Source organism: Gobius niger (genome assembly GCF_951799975.1).
Source record: "Gobius niger genome assembly, contig: SCAFFOLD_155, whole genome shotgun sequence".
Classification (NCBI taxonomy): domain Eukaryota; kingdom Metazoa; phylum Chordata; class Actinopteri; order Gobiiformes; family Gobiidae; genus Gobius; species Gobius niger.
Window position 1 is genome coordinate 1 of NW_027639222.1, and position 20,659 is coordinate 20,659.

The 20,659-nt window shown below is 48.6% G+C and overlaps 1 protein-coding gene across 1 annotated transcript in view; it reads left to right on the plus strand.

Moving 5' to 3' along the window:
- Positions 1 to 33: 33 nt before the first annotated feature.
- Positions 34 to 20,659, plus strand: part of LOC306982729 (uncharacterized protein) — a gene marked incomplete at both ends in the record, with an annotated part of 23,242 nt that continues 2,616 nt past the window's right edge. Inside the window, 5 exons of the mRNA XM_079583191.1 lie at positions 34 to 201; positions 13,017 to 13,066; positions 13,563 to 13,616; positions 13,725 to 14,068; positions 15,559 to 15,681. Coding sequence (XP_079439317.1) covers positions 34 to 201; positions 13,017 to 13,066; positions 13,563 to 13,616; positions 13,725 to 14,068; positions 15,559 to 15,681 — 739 coding nt within the window. The remainder of the gene's footprint in view (positions 202 to 13,016; positions 13,067 to 13,562; positions 13,617 to 13,724; positions 14,069 to 15,558; positions 15,682 to 20,659) is intronic.

Here is a 20,659-nt window from a genome sequence, read left to right on the forward strand (position 1 = left end):
TCTCTGTTTTCCTCTGTGACTCCAGTCGGTGGAATGCACCGGGAGAAAGTGGCTCGTCGGGAGATCGGCTCCTTCACGGCTCAGAGGCGTGTCCCTCGCTGCCACAAGCTCCTCCCCCCGACGCAGCCCACGCCCCGCCCCCCCTACTCCCGTCAGCCAATCAACTTCCAGCAGCTGGACGCCGTCGGACACGGAGTCAAGGCGAGTGAACACACCTGAGACACAGAGTGAGAAACACCTGAGACACAGAGAGAGAAACACCTGAGACACAGAGAGAGAAACACCTGAGACACAGAGAGAGAAACACCTGAGACACAGAGTGAGAAACACCTGAGACACAGAGAGAGAAACACCTGAGACACAGAGTGAGAAACACCTGAGACACAGAGTGAGAAACACCTGAGACACAGAGAGAGAAACACCTGAGACACAGAGAGAGAAACACCTGAGACACAGAGAGAGAAACACCTGAGACACAGAGTGAGAAACACCTGAGACACAGAGAGAGAAACACCTGAGACACAGAGAGAGAAACACCTGAGACACAGAGAGAGAAACACCTGAGACACAGAGAGAGAAACACCTGAGACACAGAGTGAGAACACCTGAGACACAGAGAGAGAAACACCTGAGACACAGAGTGAGAAACACCTGAGACACAGAGAAACACCTGAGACACAGAGAGAAACACCTGAGACACAGAGAGAGAAACACCTGAGACACAGAGAGAGAAACACCTGAGACACAGAGTGAGAAACACCTGAGACACAGAGTGAGAAACACCTGAGACACAGAGAAACACCTGAGACACAGAGTGAGAAACACCTGAGACACAGAGTGAGAAACACCTGAGACACAGAGTGAGAAACACCTGAGACACAGAGAAACACCTGAGACACAGAGTGAGAAACACCTGAGACACAGAGTGAGAAACACCTGAGACACAGAGAGAGAAACACCTGAGACACAGAGTGAGAAACACCTGAGACACAGAGAAACACCTGAGACACAGAGTGAGAAACACCTGAGACACAGAGTGAGAAACACCTGAGACACAGAGTGAGAAACACCTGAGACACAGAGAGAAACACCTGAGACACAGAGTGAGAAACACCTGAGACACAGAGTGAGAAACACCTGAGACACAGAGTGAGAAACACCTGAGACACAGAGAGAGAAACACCTGAGACACAGAGAGAGAAACACCTGAGACACAGAGAGAGAAACACCTGAGACACAGAGAGAGAAACACCTGAGACACAGAGAGAAACACCTGAGACACAGAGAGAGAAACACCTGAGACACAGAGAGAAACACCTGAGACACAGAGAGAGAAACACCTGAGACACAGAGAGAGAAACACCTGAGACACAGAGAGAGAAACACCTGAGACACAGAGAGAGAAACACCTGAGACACAGAGAGAAACACCTGAGACACAGAGAGAGAAACACCTGAGACACAGAGAGAGAAACACCTGAGACACAGAGTGAGAAACACCTGAGACACAGAGAGAGAAACACCTGAGACACAGAGAGAGAAACACCTGAGACACAGAGAGAGAAACACCTGAGACACAGAGTGAGAAACACCTGAGACACAGAGTGAGAAACACCTGAGACACAGAGTGAGAAACACCTGAGACACAGAGAGAGAAACACCTGAGACACAGAGAGAGAAACACCTGAGACACAGAGTGAGAAACACCTGAGACACAGAGAGAGAAACACCTGAGACACAGAGAGAGAAACACCTGAGACACAGAGTGAGAAACACCTGAGACACAGAGAGAGAAACACCTGAGACACAGAGAGAACACCTGAGACACAGAGAGAGAAACACCTGAGACACAGAGAAACACCTGAGACACAGAGAAACACCTGAGACACAGAGAGAGAAACACCTGAGACACAGAGAGAGAAACACCTGAGACACAGAGAGAGAAACACCTGAGACACAGAGTGAGAAACACCTGAGACACAGAGTGAGAAACACCTGAGACACAGAGAGAGAAACACCTGAGACACAGAGAGAGAAACACCTGAGACACAGAGAGAGAAACACCTGAGACACAGAGAGAGAAACACCTGAGACACAGAGTGAGAAACACCTGAGACACAGAGTGAGAAACACCTGAGACACAGAGTGAGAAACACCTGAGACACAGAGAGAGAAACACCTGAGACACAGAGTGAGAAACACCTGAGACACAGAGTGAGAAACACCTGAGACACAGAGAGAGAAACACCTGAGACACAGAGTGAGAAACACCTGAGACACAGAGAGAGAAACACCTGAGACACAGAGTGAGAAACACCTGAGACACAGAGTGAGAAACACCTGAGACACAGAGAGAGAAACACCTGAGACACAGAGTGAGAAACACCTGAGACACAGAGAGAGAAACACCTGAGACACAGAGTGAGAAACACCTGAGACACAGAGAGAGAAACACCTGAGACACAGAGAAACACCTGAGACACAGAGTGAGAAACACCTGAGACACAGAGTGAGAAACACCTGAGACACAGAGTGAGAAACACCTGAGACACAGAGAGAGAAACACCTGAGACACAGAGTGAGAAACACCTGAGACACAGAGAGAGAAACACCTGAGACACAGAGTGAGAAACACCTGAGACACAGAGAGAGAAACACCTGAGACACAGAGTGAGAAACACCTGAGACACAGAGAGAGAAACACCTGAGACACAGAGAAAACACCTGAGACACAGAGAGAGAAACACCTGAGACACAGAGAGAGAAACACCTGAGACACAGAGAGAGAAACACCTGAGACACAGAGAGAACACCTGAGACACAGAGTGAGAAACACCTGAGACACAGAGAGAGAAACACCTGAGACACAGAGAGAGAAACACCTGAGACACAGAGAGAGAAACACCTGAGACACAGAGAGAGAAACACCTGAGACACAGAGTGAGAAACACCTGAGACACAGAGAGAGAAACACCTGAGACACAGAGAGAGAAACACCTGAGACACAGAGAGAAACACCTGAGACACAGAGTGAGAAACACCTGAGACACAGAGAAACACCTGAGACACAGAGTGAGAAACACCTGAGACACAGAGAAACACCTGAGACACAGAGAGAGAAACACCTGAGACACAGAGTGAGAAACACCTGAGACACAGAGTGAGAAACACCTGAGACACAGAGTGAGAAACACCTGAGACACAGAGAGAGAAACACCTGAGACACAGAGAGAGAAACACCTGAGACACAGAGAGAGAAACACCTGAGACACAGAGAGAGAAACACCTGAGACACAGAGTGAGAAACACCTGAGACACAGAGAGAGAAACACCTGAGACACAGAGAGAGAAACACCTGAGACACAGAGTGAGAAACACCTGAGACACAGAGTGAGAAACACCTGAGACACAGAGAGAGAAACACCTGAGACACAGAGAGAGAAACACCTGAGACACAGAGTGAGAAACACCTGAGACACAGAGAGAGAAACACCTGAGACACAGAGTGAGAAACACCTGAGACACAGAGTGAGAAACACCTGAGACACAGAGAAACACCTGAGACACAGAGAGAGAAACACCTGAGACACAGAGAAACACCTGAGACACAGAGTGAGAAACACCTGAGACACAGAGTGAGAAACACCTGAGACACAGAGTGAGAAACACCTGAGACACAGAGTGAGAAACACCTGAGACACAGAGTGAGAAACACCTGAGACACAGAGTGAGAAACACCTGAGACACAGAGAGAGAAACACCTGAGACACAGAGTGAGAAACACCTGAGACACAGAGAGAGAAACACCTGAGACACAGAGAGAGAAACACCTGAGACACAGAGAGAGAAACACCTGAGACACAGAGTGAGAAACACCTGAGACACAGAGAGAGAAACACCTGAGACACAGAGAAACACCTGAGACACAGAGTGAGAAACACCTGAGACACAGAGTGAGAAACACCTGAGACACAGAGTGAGAAACACCTGAGACACAGAGAGAGAAACACCTGAGACACAGAGAGAGAAACACCTGAGACACAGAGAGAGAAACACCTGAGACACAGAGAGAGAAACACCTGAGACACAGAGAGAGAAACACCTGAGACACAGAGAAACACCTGAGACACAGAGAAACACCTGAGACACAGAGAGAGAAACACCTGAGACACAGAGAGAGAAACACCTGAGACACAGAGAAACACCTGAGACACAGAGAGAGAAACACCTGAGACACAGAGTGAGAAACACCTGAGATACAGAGAAACACCTGAGACACAGAGAAACACCTGAGACACAGAGAAACACCTGAGACACAGAGTGAGAAACACCTGAGACACAGAGAAACACCTGAGACACAGAGAGAGAAACACCTGAGACACAGAGAGAGAAACACCTGAGACACAGAGTGAGAAACACCTGAGACACAGAGAAACACCTGAGACACAGAGAAACACCTGAGACACAGAGTGAGAAACACCTGAGACACAGAGAGAGAAACACCTGAGACACAGAGAGAGAAACACCTGAGACACAGAGTGAGAAACACCTGAGACACAGAGAGAGAAACACCTGAGACACAGAGTGAGAAACACCTGAGACACAGAGAGAGAAACACCTGAGACACAGAGTGAGAAACACCTGAGACACAGAGAGAGAAACACCTGAGACACAGAGTGAGAAACACCTGAGACACAGAGAGAGAAACACCTGAGACACAGAGTGAGAAACACCTGAGACACAGAGAGAGAAACACCTGAGACACAGAATGAGAAACACCTGAGACACAGAGAGAGAAACACCTGAGACACAGAGAGAGAAACACCTGAGACACAGAGTGAGAAACACCTGAGACACAGAGAAACACCTGAGACATAGAGAAACACCTGAGACACAGAGAAACACCTGAGACACAGAGAAACACCTGAGACACAGAGAAACACCTGAGACACAGAGAAACACCTGAGACACAGAGAAACACCTGAGACACAGAGAAACACCTGAGACACAGAGAAACACCTGAGACACAGAGTGAGAAACACCTGAGACACAGAGAAACACCTGAGACACAGAGAAACACCTGAGATGAGACACAGAGAAACACCTGAGACACAGAGAAACACCTGAGACACAGAGTGAGAAACACCTGAGACACAGAGAAACACCTGAGACACAGAGAGAGAAACACCTGAGACACAGAGAGAAACACCTGAGACACAGAGTGAGAAACACCTGAGACACAGAGTGAGAAACACCTGAGACACAGAGAGAGAAACACCTGAGACACAGAGTGAGAAACACCTGAGACACAGAGAGAGAAACACCTGAGACACAGAGTGAGAAACACCTGAGACACAGAGAGAGAAACACCTGAGACACAGAGAAACACCTGAGACACAGAGTGAGAAACACCTGAGACACAGAGTGAGAAACACCTGAGACACAGAGAGAGAAACACCTGAGACACAGAGAGAGAAACACCTGAGACACAGAGAGAGAAACACCTGAGACACAGAGAAACACCTGAGACACAGAGTGAGAAACACCTGAGACACAGAGAAACACCTGAGACACAGAGAAACACCTGAGACACAGAGTGAGAAACACCTGAGACACAGAGTGAGAAACACCTGAGACACAGAGAAACACCTGAGACACAGAGAGAGAAACACCTGAGACACAGAGTGAGAAACACCTGAGACACAGAGAGAGAAACACCTGAGACACAGAGAAACACCTGAGACACAGAGTGAGAAACACCTGAGACACAGAGTGAGAAACACCTGAGACACAGAGAGAGAAACACCTGAGACACAGAGTGAGAAACACCTGAGACACAGAGTGAGAAACACCTGAGACACAGAGTGAGAAACACCTGAGACACAGAGAGAGAAACACCTGAGACACAGAGTGAGAAACACCTGAGACACAGAGAGAGAAACACCTGAGACACAGAGTGAGAAACACCTGAGACACAGAGTGAGAAACACCTGAGACACAGAGAGAGAAACACCTGAGACACAGAGAAACACCTGAGACACAGAGTGAGAAACACCTGAGACACAGAGAGAGAAACACCTGAGACACAGAGAGAGAAACACCTGAGACACAGAGAGAGAAACACCTGAGACACAGAGTGAGAAACACCTGAGACACAGAGAGAGAAACACCTGAGACACAGAGTGAGAAACACCTGAGACACAGAGTGAGAAACACCTGAGACACAGAGTGAGAAACACCTGAGACACAGAGTGAGAAACACCTGAGACACAGAGTGAGAAACACCTGAGACACAGAGAGAGAAACACCTGAGACACAGAGAGAGAAACACCTGAGACACAGAGTGAGAAACACCTGAGACACAGAGTGAGAAACACCTGAGACACAGAGAGAGAAACACCTGAGACACAGAGAAACACCTGAGACACAGAGAGAGAAACACCTGAGACACAGAGAGAGAAACACCTGAGACACAGAGAGAGAAACACCTGAGACACAGAGAGAAACACCTGAGACACAGAGAGAGAAACACCTGAGACACAGAGAGAGAAACACCTGAGACACAGAGAAACACCTGAGACACAGAGAGAGAAACACCTGAGACACAGAGAGAGAAACACCTGAGACACAGAGTGAGAAACACCTGAGACACAGAGTGAGAAACACCTGAGACACAGAGTGAGAAACACCTGAGACACAGAGAAACACCTGAGACACAGAGAAACACCTGAGACACAGAGAGAGAAACACCTGAGACACAGAGTGAGAAACACCTGAGACACAGAGAGAGAAACACCTGAGACACAGAGAGAAACACCTGAGACACAGAGAGAGAAACACCTGAGACACAGAGAAACACCTGAGACACAGAGTGAGAAACACCTGAGACACAGAGAGAGAAACACCTGAGACACAGAGAGAGAAACACCTGAGACACAGAGAAACACCTGAGACACAGAGAGAGAAACACCTGAGACACAGAGTGAGAAACACCTGAGACACAGAGAGAGAAACACCTGAGACACAGAGAGAGAAACACCTGAGACACAGAGAAACACCTGAGACACAGAGAGAGAAACACCTGAGACACAGAGTGAGAAACACCTGAGACACAGAGAGAGAAACACCTGAGACACAGAGAAACACCTGAGACACAGAGTGAGAAACACCTGAGACACAGAGAGAGAAACACCTGAGACACAGAGTGAGAAACACCTGAGACACAGAGTGAGAAACACCTGAGACACAGAGTGAGAAACACCTGAGACACAGAGAGAGAAACACCTGAGACACAGAGAGAGAAACACCTGAGACACAGAGAAACACCTGAGACACAGAGAGAGAAACACCTGAGACACAGAGAGAGAAACACCTGAGACACAGAGAGAGAAACACCTGAGACACAGAGAGAGAAACACCTGAGACACAGAGTGAGAAACACCTGAGACACAGAGTGAGAAACACCTGAGACACAGAGTGACAAACACCTGAGACACAGAGTGAGAAACACCTGAGACACAGAGAGAGAAACACCTGAGACACAGAGTGAGAAACACCTGAGACACAGAGAGAGAAACACCTGAGACACAGAGTGAGAAACACCTGAGACACAGAGAGAGAAACACCTGAGACACAGAGAAACACCTGAGACACAGAGAGAGAAACACCTGAGACACAGAGTGAGAAACACCTGAGACACAGAGAGAGAAACACCTGAGACACAGAGTGAGAAACACCTGAGACACAGAGAGAGAAACACCTGAGACACAGAGAGAGAAACACCTGAGACACAGAGAAACACCTGAGACACAGAGTGAGAAACACCTGAGACACAGAGAGAGAAACACCTGAGACACAGAGTGAGAAACACCTGAGACACAGAGAGAGAAACACCTGAGACACAGAGTGAGAAACACCTGAGACACAGAGAGAGAAACACCTGAGACACAGAGAAACACCTGAGACACAGAGAGAGAAACACCTGAGACACAGAGTGAGAAACACCTGAGACACAGAGAGAGAAACACCTGAGACACAGAGTGAGAAACACCTGAGACACAGAGAGAGAAACACCTGAGACACAGAGAAACACCTGAGACACAGAGTGAGAAACACCTGAGACACAGAGTGAGAAACACCTGAGACACAGAGAGAGAAACACCTGAGACACAGAGAAACACCTGAGACACAGAGAGAGAAACACCTGAGACACAGAGTGAGAAACACCTGAGACACAGAGAAACACCTGAGACACAGAGAGAGAAACACCTGAGACACAGAGTGAGAAACACCTGAGACACAGAGAGAGAAACACCTGAGACACAGAGAGAGAAACACCTGAGACACAGAGAGAGAAACACCTGAGACACAGAGTGAGAAACACCTGAGACACAGAGAGAGAAACACCTGAGACACAGAGAGAGAAACACCTGAGACACAGAGAGAGAAACACCTGAGACACAGAGAGAGAAACACCTGAGACACAGAGTGAGAAACACCTGAGACACAGAGTGAGAAACACCTGAGACACAGAGTGAGAAACACCTGAGACACAGAGAGAGAAACACCTGAGACACAGAGAGAGAAACACCTGAGACACAGAGTGAGAAACACCTGAGACACAGAGAGAGAAACACCTGAGACACAGAGAGAGAAACACCTGAGACACAGAGAGAGAAACACCTGAGACACAGAGAGAGAAACACCTGAGACACAGAGAGAGAAACACCTGAGACACAGAGTGAGAAACACCTGAGACACAGAGTGAGAAACACCTGAGACACAGAGAAACACCTGAGACACAGAGTGAGAAACACCTGAGACACAGAGTGAGAAACACCTGAGACACAGAGAAACACCTGAGACACAGAGAGAGAAACACCTGAGACACAGAGAGAGAAACACCTGAGACACAGAGTGAGAAACACCTGAGACACAGAGTGAGAAACACCTGAGACACAGAGAAACACCTGAGACACAGAGAGAGAAACACCTGAGACACAGAGAAACACCTGAGACACAGAGAGAGAAACACCTGAGACACAGAGAAACACCTGAGACACAGAGTGAGAAACACCTGAGACACAGAGAGAGAAACACCTGAGACACAGAGTGAGAAACACCTGAGACACAGAGTGAGAAACACCTGAGACACAGAGTGAGAAACACCTGAGACACAGAGTGAGAAACACCTGAGACACAGAGAAACACCTGAGACACAGAGAGAGAAACACCTGAGACACAGAGTGAGAAACACCTGAGACACAGAGTGAGAAACACCTGAGACACAGAGAGAGAAACACCTGAGACACAGAGTGAGAAACACCTGAGACACAGAGAGAGAAACACCTGAGACACAGAGTGAGAAACACCTGAGACACAGAGAGAGAAACACCTGAGACACAGAGTGAGAAACACCTGAGACACAGAGAGAGAAACACCTGAGACACAGAGTGAGAAACACCTGAGACACAGAGAGAGAAACACCTGAGACACAGAGAAACACCTGAGACACAGAGAGAGAAACACCTGAGACACAGAGTGAGAAACACCTGAGATACAGAGAAACACCTGAGACACAGAGAGAGAAACACCTGAGACACAGAGTGAGAAACACCTGAGACACAGAGAGAGAAACACCTGAGACACAGAGTGAGAAACACCTGAGACACAGAGTGAGAAACACCTGAGACACAGAGAGAGAAACACCTGAGACACAGAGTGAGAAACACCTGAGACACAGAGAGTGAAACACCTGAGACACTGAGTGAGAAACACCTGAGACACAGAGTGAGAAACACCTGAGACACAGAGAGTGAAACACCTGAGACACAGAGAGAGAAACACCTGAGACACAGAGAAACACCTGAGACACAGAGAAACACCTGAGACACAGAGAAACACCTGAGACACAGAGAGAGAAACACCTGAGACACAGAGAGAGAAACACCTGAGACACAGAGAAACACCTGAGACACAGAGAAACACCTGAGACACAGAGAGAGAAACACCTGAGACACAGAGTGAGAAACATCTGAGACACAGAGAAACACCTGAGACACAGAGTGAGAAACATCTGAGACACAGAGAAACACCTGAGACACAGAGTGAGAAACACCTGAGACACAGAGAGAGAAACACCTGAGACACAGAGAAACACCTGAGACACAGAGAAACACCTGAGACACAGAGAGAGAAACACCTGAGACACAGAGTGAGAAACATCTGAGACACAGAGAAACACCTGAGACACAGAGTGAGAAACATCTGAGACACAGAGAAACACCTGAGACACAGAGAGAGAAACACCTGAGACACAGAGAAACACCTGAGACACAGAGAAACACCTGAGACACAGAGAAACACCTGAGACACAGAGAAACACCTGAGACACAGAGAGAGAAACACCTGAGACACAGAGTGAGAAACACCTGAGACACAGAGTGAGAAACACCTGAGACACAGAGAAACACCTGAGACACAGAGAGAGACAGAGTGTGTGGGCTGATGTTTCGTTACACATGAAGAGAAGCTCAGACAAAGGAAACATTTAACTTTGAGAAAGTCTTTGTTTCATTGGGAAGTGACTCGTTTTGAGGAACTGTTTTCTGGTAAACTTGAGACTATTTAGATTCAGTTTCCAAATATCAAGAGAAACTTCCCGTCTTTAGCTTCATATTCACATTATTAAGAAAGAGCTTTTAACGTCGACCTGTTTAGATTCAAACGCCTTCAGCCACAGTTCATTCACACGCGTGTCACATGATGTGTCACGTGATGTGTCACATGATGCTGCATCTGCTGCTCCATTGGCCGAGAGTTAAAGAGTTCATCATTAATGCTGAGTGAGATACAGAAATATAATGACATTGTGAAAGTATCTTAAAGTATTCAGAATACACAGTACTGATTACAAAATGCAGTTTTCTCCCCAACACTGGCTGTAAATACTCGTCTTTATGTTCCTTCACGAGGAAGTCATGTGACCTCAGAGGACACGCCCACAGTGTTCATACATGACATTAAAACATTACAAACATTGAAGTGATCTGGCTCTTTGCTCACACTGAAGCAGAAACTGAAACAGGAAGTGCCGACCACACACACAGCCACTTCCTGTTCAGTGTATGCAGTACATGTACTACTTCTGCAAGTACTGCAGTAACTCCGTCTGTCTTTAGCCTCACTGACGGAAACTGCCCATGTTTGATCCGTGATGTTTCTAAAGTTTCCTCTGAGTCTGAAGAGTCTGGAGCTGCAAACAATCAGTAATAAAACTACACCCTGATGTAAACACTCAGTAATAAAACTACACCCTGATGTAAACACTCAGTAATAAAACTACACCCTGATTATTCTGGAATAACATCTTCACAAACACTGACTGGGAAAATACAGGAGTATTGTTTTTTAACGAAGTTTCAGAGGTTTTCATTTAGTTTAGTTTTACATGAGAAATATTTTGTGATTGTTGTTAGACTGAAGTCTCCCCCAGGGGAAACTGAAGCTACAAATGTAGTTCATCACCCCCGAGTTCTTCTTCTTCTTCTTCTTCTTCTTCTTCTTCTTCTTCTTCTTCTTCTTCTTCTTCTTCTTCTTCTTCTTCTTCTTCTTCTTCTTCTAAAAATAGTGAACTGGACTGAATCGTGCAGTAACAGTAACAGGGCCACATGTATTTGTATTGATTTGAATGATTTTCAGTGGAACACATGAATAACACATGAATAACACATGAATAACACATGAATAACACATGAATAACACATGAATAACACATGAATAACACATGAATCTTCTTCATATGTTTTCATGATTTTTTTGTTGCACAGAAAGAAGTATTGCAGTAGAAGTAGATGTATTGTAGTAATACTACTGCAGCACTGAAGTTTTGCATTAGAAGTACTGCAGTATTGCTGTAGAAGTACTGCAGTACTGCTGTAGAAGTACTGCAGTATTGCTGTAGAAGTAGTAGTACTGCAGTGCTGTGGCAGTCGCTGGAGTTTGAGGCAGGTCAGTGGTGAGTTGTTGTTTTCAGGTCTTTGTTGAAGCGTGGGAACAGCTCTGAGCTCATCAATGGGCCTCCCCCCGGCACCCCCTTTACCCCCCGCTTTACCCACACGACCCCCCTTACCCCCCTTCTGCCCCCCCCCCCTCCCTTTACCCCCCTCTCTAACCCTCGTTTCCAGCAGATCACATTCTCGTTATTTACACTTCTTTCCTCTTTCCGCTCAGCCTGGGGGGAAATACTCTGAGCTGTACTCAGTTACTACTGTCTGTACTGGTCGTGGATTTTGTTCCTTTTTCTGCCTGTTTACTATTATACATTGTACATAGTTGTATGTATCCTGTTGTGAATAGTTTCTACATATTGCACATATTCTTTATGTATATTTTGCTATTTCCACAGATGTCTTTTGACGGAGGAAATTAGCATTTTGTATTTCAAATAACACAATGCACTTGTGGTTGTACATCCTGGACAGGGTCATATTTTATTTTATTTTATTATTATATTTTTTTCTTTTTTTTTCTCTTTTTTTCCCCTTTTTTTCTTTTTTTCTTTGTTTTATTTATTTTCTGTTTTTCTCTCATTTCCATTTGTTCTGTTTTGATCTTTCCTTGAGGAATCGCCTTCAGTGCATCTGTTTTTGGGCATCATTTGATGATTCCACAGATATGACGCTCGTCTCAAGAGGGATTGGGGAAAAAACAAAAAATGTGCTATGCCTGTAAACTACACTGGAAAAACTGTAAATTGCAATAATGGCATTGCACCAATAAAAAGTTGATCAAAAAAACAAAAAAACAAAATGTACTTAGTTACTCAGTACTCGGGTTCGGTACAGTTACATGGTTCAGTTACCAGTACTTTAACTATACTAAAATATCTGTGGTTCAGAACCAGAAAACAGAACAATAATGTGAGCAAGATCTGCACGTTTACATGATCAGGTTCATGTGAGTAAAAACAGGGGGCGCTGACGCTGTTCTCCTCAAGAATAACATCTGTCTCTGCAGCTCGGAGCCAAACCCCCGGAGCGCAGCGGGAAACACAGCGCCTCCTTCAGGTCAGAGACGCCACAGTTTCTTTTCTCCCCCATTCTTCTCTTCTTCCCCCAGTCTTTTCTTCTCCCCCAGTCTTTTCTGGTTTCCTTTAGAAACAGCGCCTCCTTCAGGTCAGAGACGCCACAGTTTTCTTTTCTCCCCCAGTCTTTTCTTCTCCCCCCAGTCTTCTCTGGTTTCCTTTAGAAACAGCGCCTCCTTCAGGTCAGAGACGCCACAGTTTCCTTTTCTCCACATTCTTTTCTTTCTCTTCCAGTCTTTTCTTTCTCCTCCAGTCTTTTCTTTCTCCTCCAGTCTTTTCTTTCTCCTCCAGTCTTTTCTTTCTCCTCCAGTCTTTTCTTTCTCCTCCATTCTTTTCTTTTCTCCCCCAGTCTTTTCTTTCCCCCAGTCTTCTCTTCTTCCCCAGTCTTCTCTGGTTTCCTTTAGAAACAGCGCCTCCTTCAGGTCACATGTGGTGTTTCCTTGTGTTGGTTTTATATGAATAGACTGTGATTGTTTCAGGTCGAAGCCTCTGGAGCCGGTGCAGTGTCCCACAGCGCCCCCTGCAGTCGGCAGGTCAGAGCATGTGATCCTGTGTACTTGCACTAGTACTGCAGTTGTAGTACTGCAGTAGGGTCAGCAGTATTATTGTAGTACTACAATAATGTTGTATTTTCTGTGTAGTTTTGGGAAGCCCGTGGCTCCGCCCTCTGTCCCCTCCTCCTGGCAGGCCCCGCCCCCATGTGATGTCATCGAGCCCCTCCTTCTGAGTGATGTCACAGCTGAGGCTCCTCCCCCTCCTCCTGAAGAAGCCAATGGGAGCCCAGCAGAATCTACAGCCCCGCCCCCTCCGCCTCCTCCGCCTCCTCCACCTCCAGCCAATGAGAACACAGCCCCGCCCCTTCCACCTGAGGCCCCACCCCCTCCACCTGAGGCTCCACTCCCTCCATCTGAAGCCCCACCCCCTCCATCTGAGGCCCCACCTCCTCCTTTACTGGAGACTCCGCCCCCTCCTCCCCTGGAGACAGGTACACGCTAATACTACTGCAGTATTTACGGTATTTAAAGTATTCGTACTGCAGTAGTCCTGTATTAATACGTCACAATGAGATGTGTACAAATACTGCATTTGGTGGAGTTTAGTTATTTAGAAAAAAGAAGCTAAAGACGTGCTACGAAGCTTCAGTAACAATACATGAGCTGCTGTGTTTAGCTTCCCCTCGGCTTCGTTTGTGCTAATGCTAACGCTAATGCTAATGCTAACGCTAAAGAAGAGATGAGGTTATAGTCACAGTAATGGCCGTGTTGTCATTATGTCCCTGATCTAAGAGTGACAGTGAGTGAGGTTTTAAATACCCCATAACTGTTATTACTGATCTAAGAGCTCCCAACCATACCAGAAACCTGCATCTCCAGTTACATACTCACCATAAACACCACAGTCACAAGCACATCAATGAGAAGCATTTATATCGACAGACAGACAGACAGACAGACAGACAGACAGACAGACAGACAGACAGACAGACAGACAGACAGACAGACAGACAAGACAGACAAGACAGACAAGACAGACAGACAGACAGACAGACAGACAGACAGACAGACAGACAGACAGACAGACAGACAGACAGACAAGACAGACAAGACAGACAGACAGACAGACAGACAGACAGACAGACAGACAGACAGACAGACAGACAGACAGACAGACAGACAGACAGACAAGACAGACAGACAAGACAGACAAGACAGACAAGACAGACAAGACAGATTCAATATCGGGATATCGCGACCTGTGTATCGGGATACTTATCGTATCACCTGAGACGAGGCGATACACACCCCTAGTGCTAATGTTGCTAACACCAGCTAATGTTATGCTAGCACCAGCTGATGTTTTACTAACACCAGCTGATGTTTTACTAACACCAGCTAATGTCATGCTAACACCAGCTAGTGTTATGCTAACACCAGCTAATGTCATGCTAACACCAGCTAATGTCATGCTAACACCAGCTGATGTTTTACTAACACCAGCTGATGTTTTACTAACACCAGCTAATGTCATGCTAACACCAGCTAGTGTTATGCTAACACCAGCTAATGTCATGCTAACACCAGCTAATGTCATGCTAGCACCAGCTGATGTTTTACTAACACCAGCTGATGTTTTACTAACACCAGCTAATGTCATGCTAACACCAGCTAGTGTTATGCTAACACCAGCTAATGTCATGCTAACACCAGCTAATGTCATGCTAACACCAGCTAATGTCATGCTAGCACCAGCTAATGTCACGCTAACACCAGCTAATGTCATGCTAACACCAGCTAGTGTTATGCTAACACCAGCTAATGTCATGCTAACACCAGCTAATGTCATGCTAGCACCAGCTAATGTCATGCTAGCACCAGCTAATGTCATGCTAGCACCAGCTAACACTGTCATATCTAAAGGAGGCTCTGGTTCTGCTGCTGTGACACAGACGTAAAGTTTTTCTCATTTCTGTTTCAGTTTTAGAAGAGTCCAGTTTCCCGCCTCCTCCTGATGACCTCACTAACGCCACGCCCCTTTTACCAGAGGAGGCCCCGCCTCCTCCACCTCCTCCACCAATCGTTGACGAGACAGTCCCCTACGGTAACTCCCCCTCTCCTCTGATTGGCTCTTGCTCTCCTGCTCTCCTCTGATTGGCTCTCTCTCTCCTGCTCTCCTCTGATTGGCTCTTGCTCTCCTGCTCTCCTCTGATTGGCTCTCTCTCTCCTGCTCTCCTCTGATTGGCTCTTGCTCTCCTGCTCTCCTCTGATTGGCTCTCTCTCTCCTGCTCTCCTCTGATTGGCTCTTGCTCTCCTGCTCTCCTCTGATTGGCTCTCTCTCCTGCTCTCCTCTGATTGGCTCTCTCTCTCCTTCTCTCCTGATTGGCTCTCTCTCTCCTGCTCTCCTCTGATTGGCTCTCTCTCCCCCCCTCTCCTCTGATTGGCTCTCTCTCTCCTGCTCTCCTCTGATTGGCTCTCTCTCTCTCCCCCTCTCCTCTGATTGGCTCTCTCTCTCCTGCTCTCCTCTGATTGGCTCTCTCTCTCCTGCTCTCCTCTGATTGGCTCTCTCTCTCCTGCTCTCCTCTGATTGTCTCTCTCTCTCCTGCTCTCCTCTGATTGGCTCTCTCTCCTGCTCTCCTCTGATTGGCTCTCTCTCTCTCCTGCTCTCCTCTGATTGGCTCTCTCTCTCCTGCTCTCCTCTGATTGGCTCTCTCTCTCCTGCTCTCCTCTGATTGGCTCTCTCTCTCCTGCTTTCCTCTGATTGGCTCTCTCTCTCCTGCTCTCCTCTGATTGGCTCTCTCTCTCCTGCTCTCCTCTGATTGGCTCTCTCTCTCCTGCTCTCCTCTGATTGGCTCTCTCTCTCCTGCTCTCCTCTGATTGGCTCTCTCCCTCCTGCTCTCCTCTGATTGGCTCTCTCTCTCCTGCTCTCCTCTGATTGACTCTCTCTCTCCTGCTCTCCTCTGATTGGCTCTCTCTCTCCTGCTCTCCTCTGATTGGCTCTTGCTCTCCTGCTCTCCTCTGATTGGCTCTCTCTCTCTCCTGCTCTCCTCTGATTGGCTCTCTCTCTCCTGGTCTCCTCTGATTGGCTCTCTCTCTCTCCTGCTCTCCTCTGATTGGCTCTCTCTCTCTCCTGCTCTCCTCTGATTGGCTCTCTCTCTCCTGCTCTCCTCTGATTGGCTCTCTCTCTCCTGCTCTCCTCTGATTGGCTCTCTCTCTCTCCTGCTCTCCTCTGATTGGCTCTTGCTCTCCTGCTCTCCTCTGATTGGCTCTCTCTCTCTCCTGCTCTCCTCTGATTGGCTCTTGCTCTCCTGCTCTCCTCTGATTGGCTCTCTCTCTCTCCTGCTCTCCTCTGATTGGCTCTTGCTCTCCTGCTCTCCTCTGATTGGCTCTCTCTCTCTCCTGCTCTCCTCTGATTGGCTCTCTCTCTCCTGCTCTCCTCTGATTGGCTCTCTCTCTCCTGCTCTCCTCTGATTGGCTCTCTCTATTTTCTGCTCTCCTCTGATTGGCTCTCTCTCTCCTGCTCTCCTCTGATTGGCTCTCTCTCTATTTTCTGCTCTCCTCTGATTGGCTCTCTCTCTCCTGCTCTCCTCTGATTGGCTCTTGCTCTCCTGCTCTCCTCTGATTGGCTCTCTCTCTATTTTCTGCTCTCCTCTGATTGGCTCTCTCTCTCCTGCTCTCCTCTGATTGGCTCTCTCTCTCCTGCTCTCCTCTGATTGGCTCTCTCTCCTGCTCTCCTCTGATTGGCTCTCTCTCTCTCCTGCTCTCCTCTGATTGGCTCTCTCTCCTGCTCTCCTCTGATTGACTCTCTCTCCTGCTCTCCTCTGATTGGCTCTCTCTCTCCTTCTCTCCTGATTGGCTCTCTCTCTCCTGCTCTCCTCTGATTGGCTCTCTCTCTCCTGCTCTCCTCTGATTGGCTCTCGCTCTCCTGCTCTCCTCTGATTGGCTCTCTCTCTCTCCTGCTCTCCTCTGATTGGCTCTCTCTCTCCTGCTCTCCTCTGATTGGCTCTCTCTCTCCTGCTCTCCTCTGATTGGCTCTCTCTTTCCTGCTCTCCTCTGATTGGCTCTCTCTTTCCTGCTCTCCTCTGATTGGCTCTCTCTCCTGCTCTCCTCTGATTGGCTCTCTCTCTCCTGCTCTCCTCTGATTGGCTCTCTCTCTCCTGCTCTCCTCTGATCTGCTCTCGCTCTCCTCTGATTGGCTCTCGCTCTCCTGCTCTCCTCTGATTGGCTCTCTCTCCTGCTCTCCTCTGATTGGCTCTCTCTCCTGCTCTCCTCTGATTGGCTCTCTCTCCTGCTCTCCTCTGATTGGCTCTCTCTCTCCTGCTCTCCTCTGATTGGCTCTCGCTCTCCTGCTCTCCTCTGATTGGCTCTCTCTCTCCTGCTCTCCTCTGATTGGCTCTCTCTCTCCTGCTCTCCTCTGATTGGCTCTCTCTCCTGCTCTCCTCTGATTGGCTCTCTCTCTCCTGCTCTCCTCTGATTGGCTCTCTCTCTCCTGCTCTCCTCTGATTGGCTCTCTCTCTCCTGCTCTCCTCTGATTGGCTCTCTCTCTCCTACTCTCCTCTGATTGGCTCTCTCTCTCCTGCTCTCCTGCTCTCCTCTGATTGGCTCTCCCTCCTGCTCTCCTGCTCTCCTCTGATTGGCTCTCTCTCTCCTGCTCTCCTCTGATTGGCTCTCTCTCTCCTGCTCTCCTCTGATTGGCTCTCTCTCTCCTGCTCTCCTGCTCTCCTCTGATTGGCTCTCCCTCCTGCTCTCCTGCTCTCCTCTGATTGGCTCTCTCTCTCCTGCTCTCCTCTGATTGGCTCTCTCTCTCCTGCTCTCCTCTGATTGGCTCTCTCTCTCTCCTGCTCTCCTCTGATTGGCTCTCGCTCTCCTGCTCTCCTCTGATTGGCTCTTGCTCTCCTGCTCTCCTCTGATTGGCTCTCTCTCTCCTGCTCTCCTCTGATTGGCTCTCGCTCTCCTGCTCTCCTCTGATTGGCTCTCTCTCTCCTGCTCTCCTCTGATTGGCTCTCTCTCTCTCCTGCTCTCCTCTGATTGGCTCTCTCTCTCCTGCTCTCCTCTGATTGGCTCTCTCTCCTGCTCTCCTCTGATTGGCTCTCCCCCTCTCCTCTGATTGTCTCTCTCTCTCCTGCTCTCCTCTGATTGGCTCTCTCTCTCCTGCTCTCCTCTGATTGTCTCTCTCTCTCCTGCTCTCCTCTGATTGGCTCTCCCCCTCTCCTCTGATTGGCTCTCTCTCTCCTGCTCTCCTCTGATTGGCTCTCGCTCTCCTGCTCTCCTCTGATTGGCTCTCTCTCTCTCCTGCTCTCCTCTGATTGGCTCTCGCTCTCCTGCTCTCCTCTGATTGGCTCTCTCTCTCTCCTGCTCTCCTCTGATTGGCTCTCTCTCCTGCTCTCCTCTGATTGGCTCTCTCTCCTGCTCTCCTCTGATTGGCTCTCTCTCTCCTGCTCTCCTCTGATTGGCTCTCTCTCCTGCTCTCCTCTGATTGGCTCTCTCTCCTGCTCTCCTCTGATTGGCTCTTGCTCTCCTGCTCTCCTCTGATTGGCTCTCTCTCTCCTGCTCTCCTCTGATTGGCTCTTGCTCTCCTGCTCTCCTCTGATTGGCTCTCTCTCCTGCTCTCCTCTGATTGGCTCTCTCTCTCCTGCTCTCCTCTGATTGGCTCTCTTTCCTGCTCTCCTCTGATTGTCTCTCTCTCTCCTGCTCTCCTCTGATTGGCTCTCTCTCTCCTGCTCTCCTGATTGTCTCTCTCTCTCCCCCTCTCCTCTGATTGGCTCTCTCTCTCCTGCTCTCCTCTGATTGGCTCTTGCTCTCCTGCTCTCCTCTGATTGGCTCTCTCTCTCCTGCTCTCCTCTGATTGGCTCTCTCTCTCCTGCTCTCCTCTGATTGGCTCTCTCTCTTTCCTGCTCTCCTCTGATTGGCTCTCTCTCTCCTGCTCTCCTCTGATTGGCTCTCTCTCTCCTGCTCTCCTCTGATTGGCTCTCTCTCTCCTGCTCTCCTCTGATTGGCTCTCTCTCTCCTGCTCTCCTCTGATTGGCTCTCTCTCTCCTGCTCTCCTGATTGGCTCTCTCTCTTTCCTGCTCTCCTCTGATTGGCTCTCTCTCTCCTGCTCTCCTCTGATTGGCTCTCTCTCCCCCTCTCCTCTGATTGGCTCTCTCTCTCCTGCTCTCCTCTGATTGGCTCTCTCTCCTGCTCTCCTCTGATTGGCTCTCTCTCTCCTGCTCTCCTCTGATTGGCTCTTGCTCTCCTGCTCTCCTCTGATTGGCTCTCTCTCTCCTGCTCTCCTGATTGGCTCTCTCTCTCCTGCTCTCCTCTGATTGGCTCTTGCTCTCCTGCTCTCCTCTGATTGGCTCTCTCTCCTGCTCTCCTCTGATTGGCTCTCTCTCTCCTGCTCTCCTCTGATTGTCTCTCTCTCCTGCTCTCCTCTGATTGGCTCTCTCTCCTGCTCTCCTCTGATTGGCTCTCTCTCTCCTGCTCTCCTCTGATTGGCTCTCTCTCTCCTGCTCTCCTCTGATTGGCTCTTGCTCTCCTGCTCTCCTCTGATTGGCTCTCTCTCCTGCTCTCCTCTGATTGGCTCTCTCTCTCCTGCTCTCCTCTGATTGGCTCTCCCTCCTGCTCTCCTCTGATTGGCTCTCTCTCTCCTGCTCTCCTCTGATTGGCTCTCTCTCTCCTGCTCTCCTGATTGTCTCTCTCTCTCCTGCTCTCCTCTGATTGGCTCTCTCCCTCCTGCTCTCCTCTGATTGGCTCTCTCTCTCCTGCTCTCCTGATTGGCTCTCTCTCTCCTGCTCTCCTCTGATTGGCTCTTGCTCTCCTGCTCTCCTCTGATTGGCTCTCTCTCTCTCCTGCTCTCCTCTGATTGGCTCTTGCTCTCCTCTGATTGGCTCTCTCTCTCCTGCTCTCCTCTGATTGGCTCTCTCTCTCTCCTGCTCTCCTCTGATTGGCTCTCTCTCTCCTGCTCTCCTCTGATTGGCTCTCTCTCCTGCTCTCCTCTGATTGACTCTCTCTCCTGCTCTCCTCTGATTGGCTCTCTCTCCTGCTCTCCTCTGATTGGCTCTCTCTCTCTCCTGCTCTCCTCTGATTGGCTCTCTCTCTCC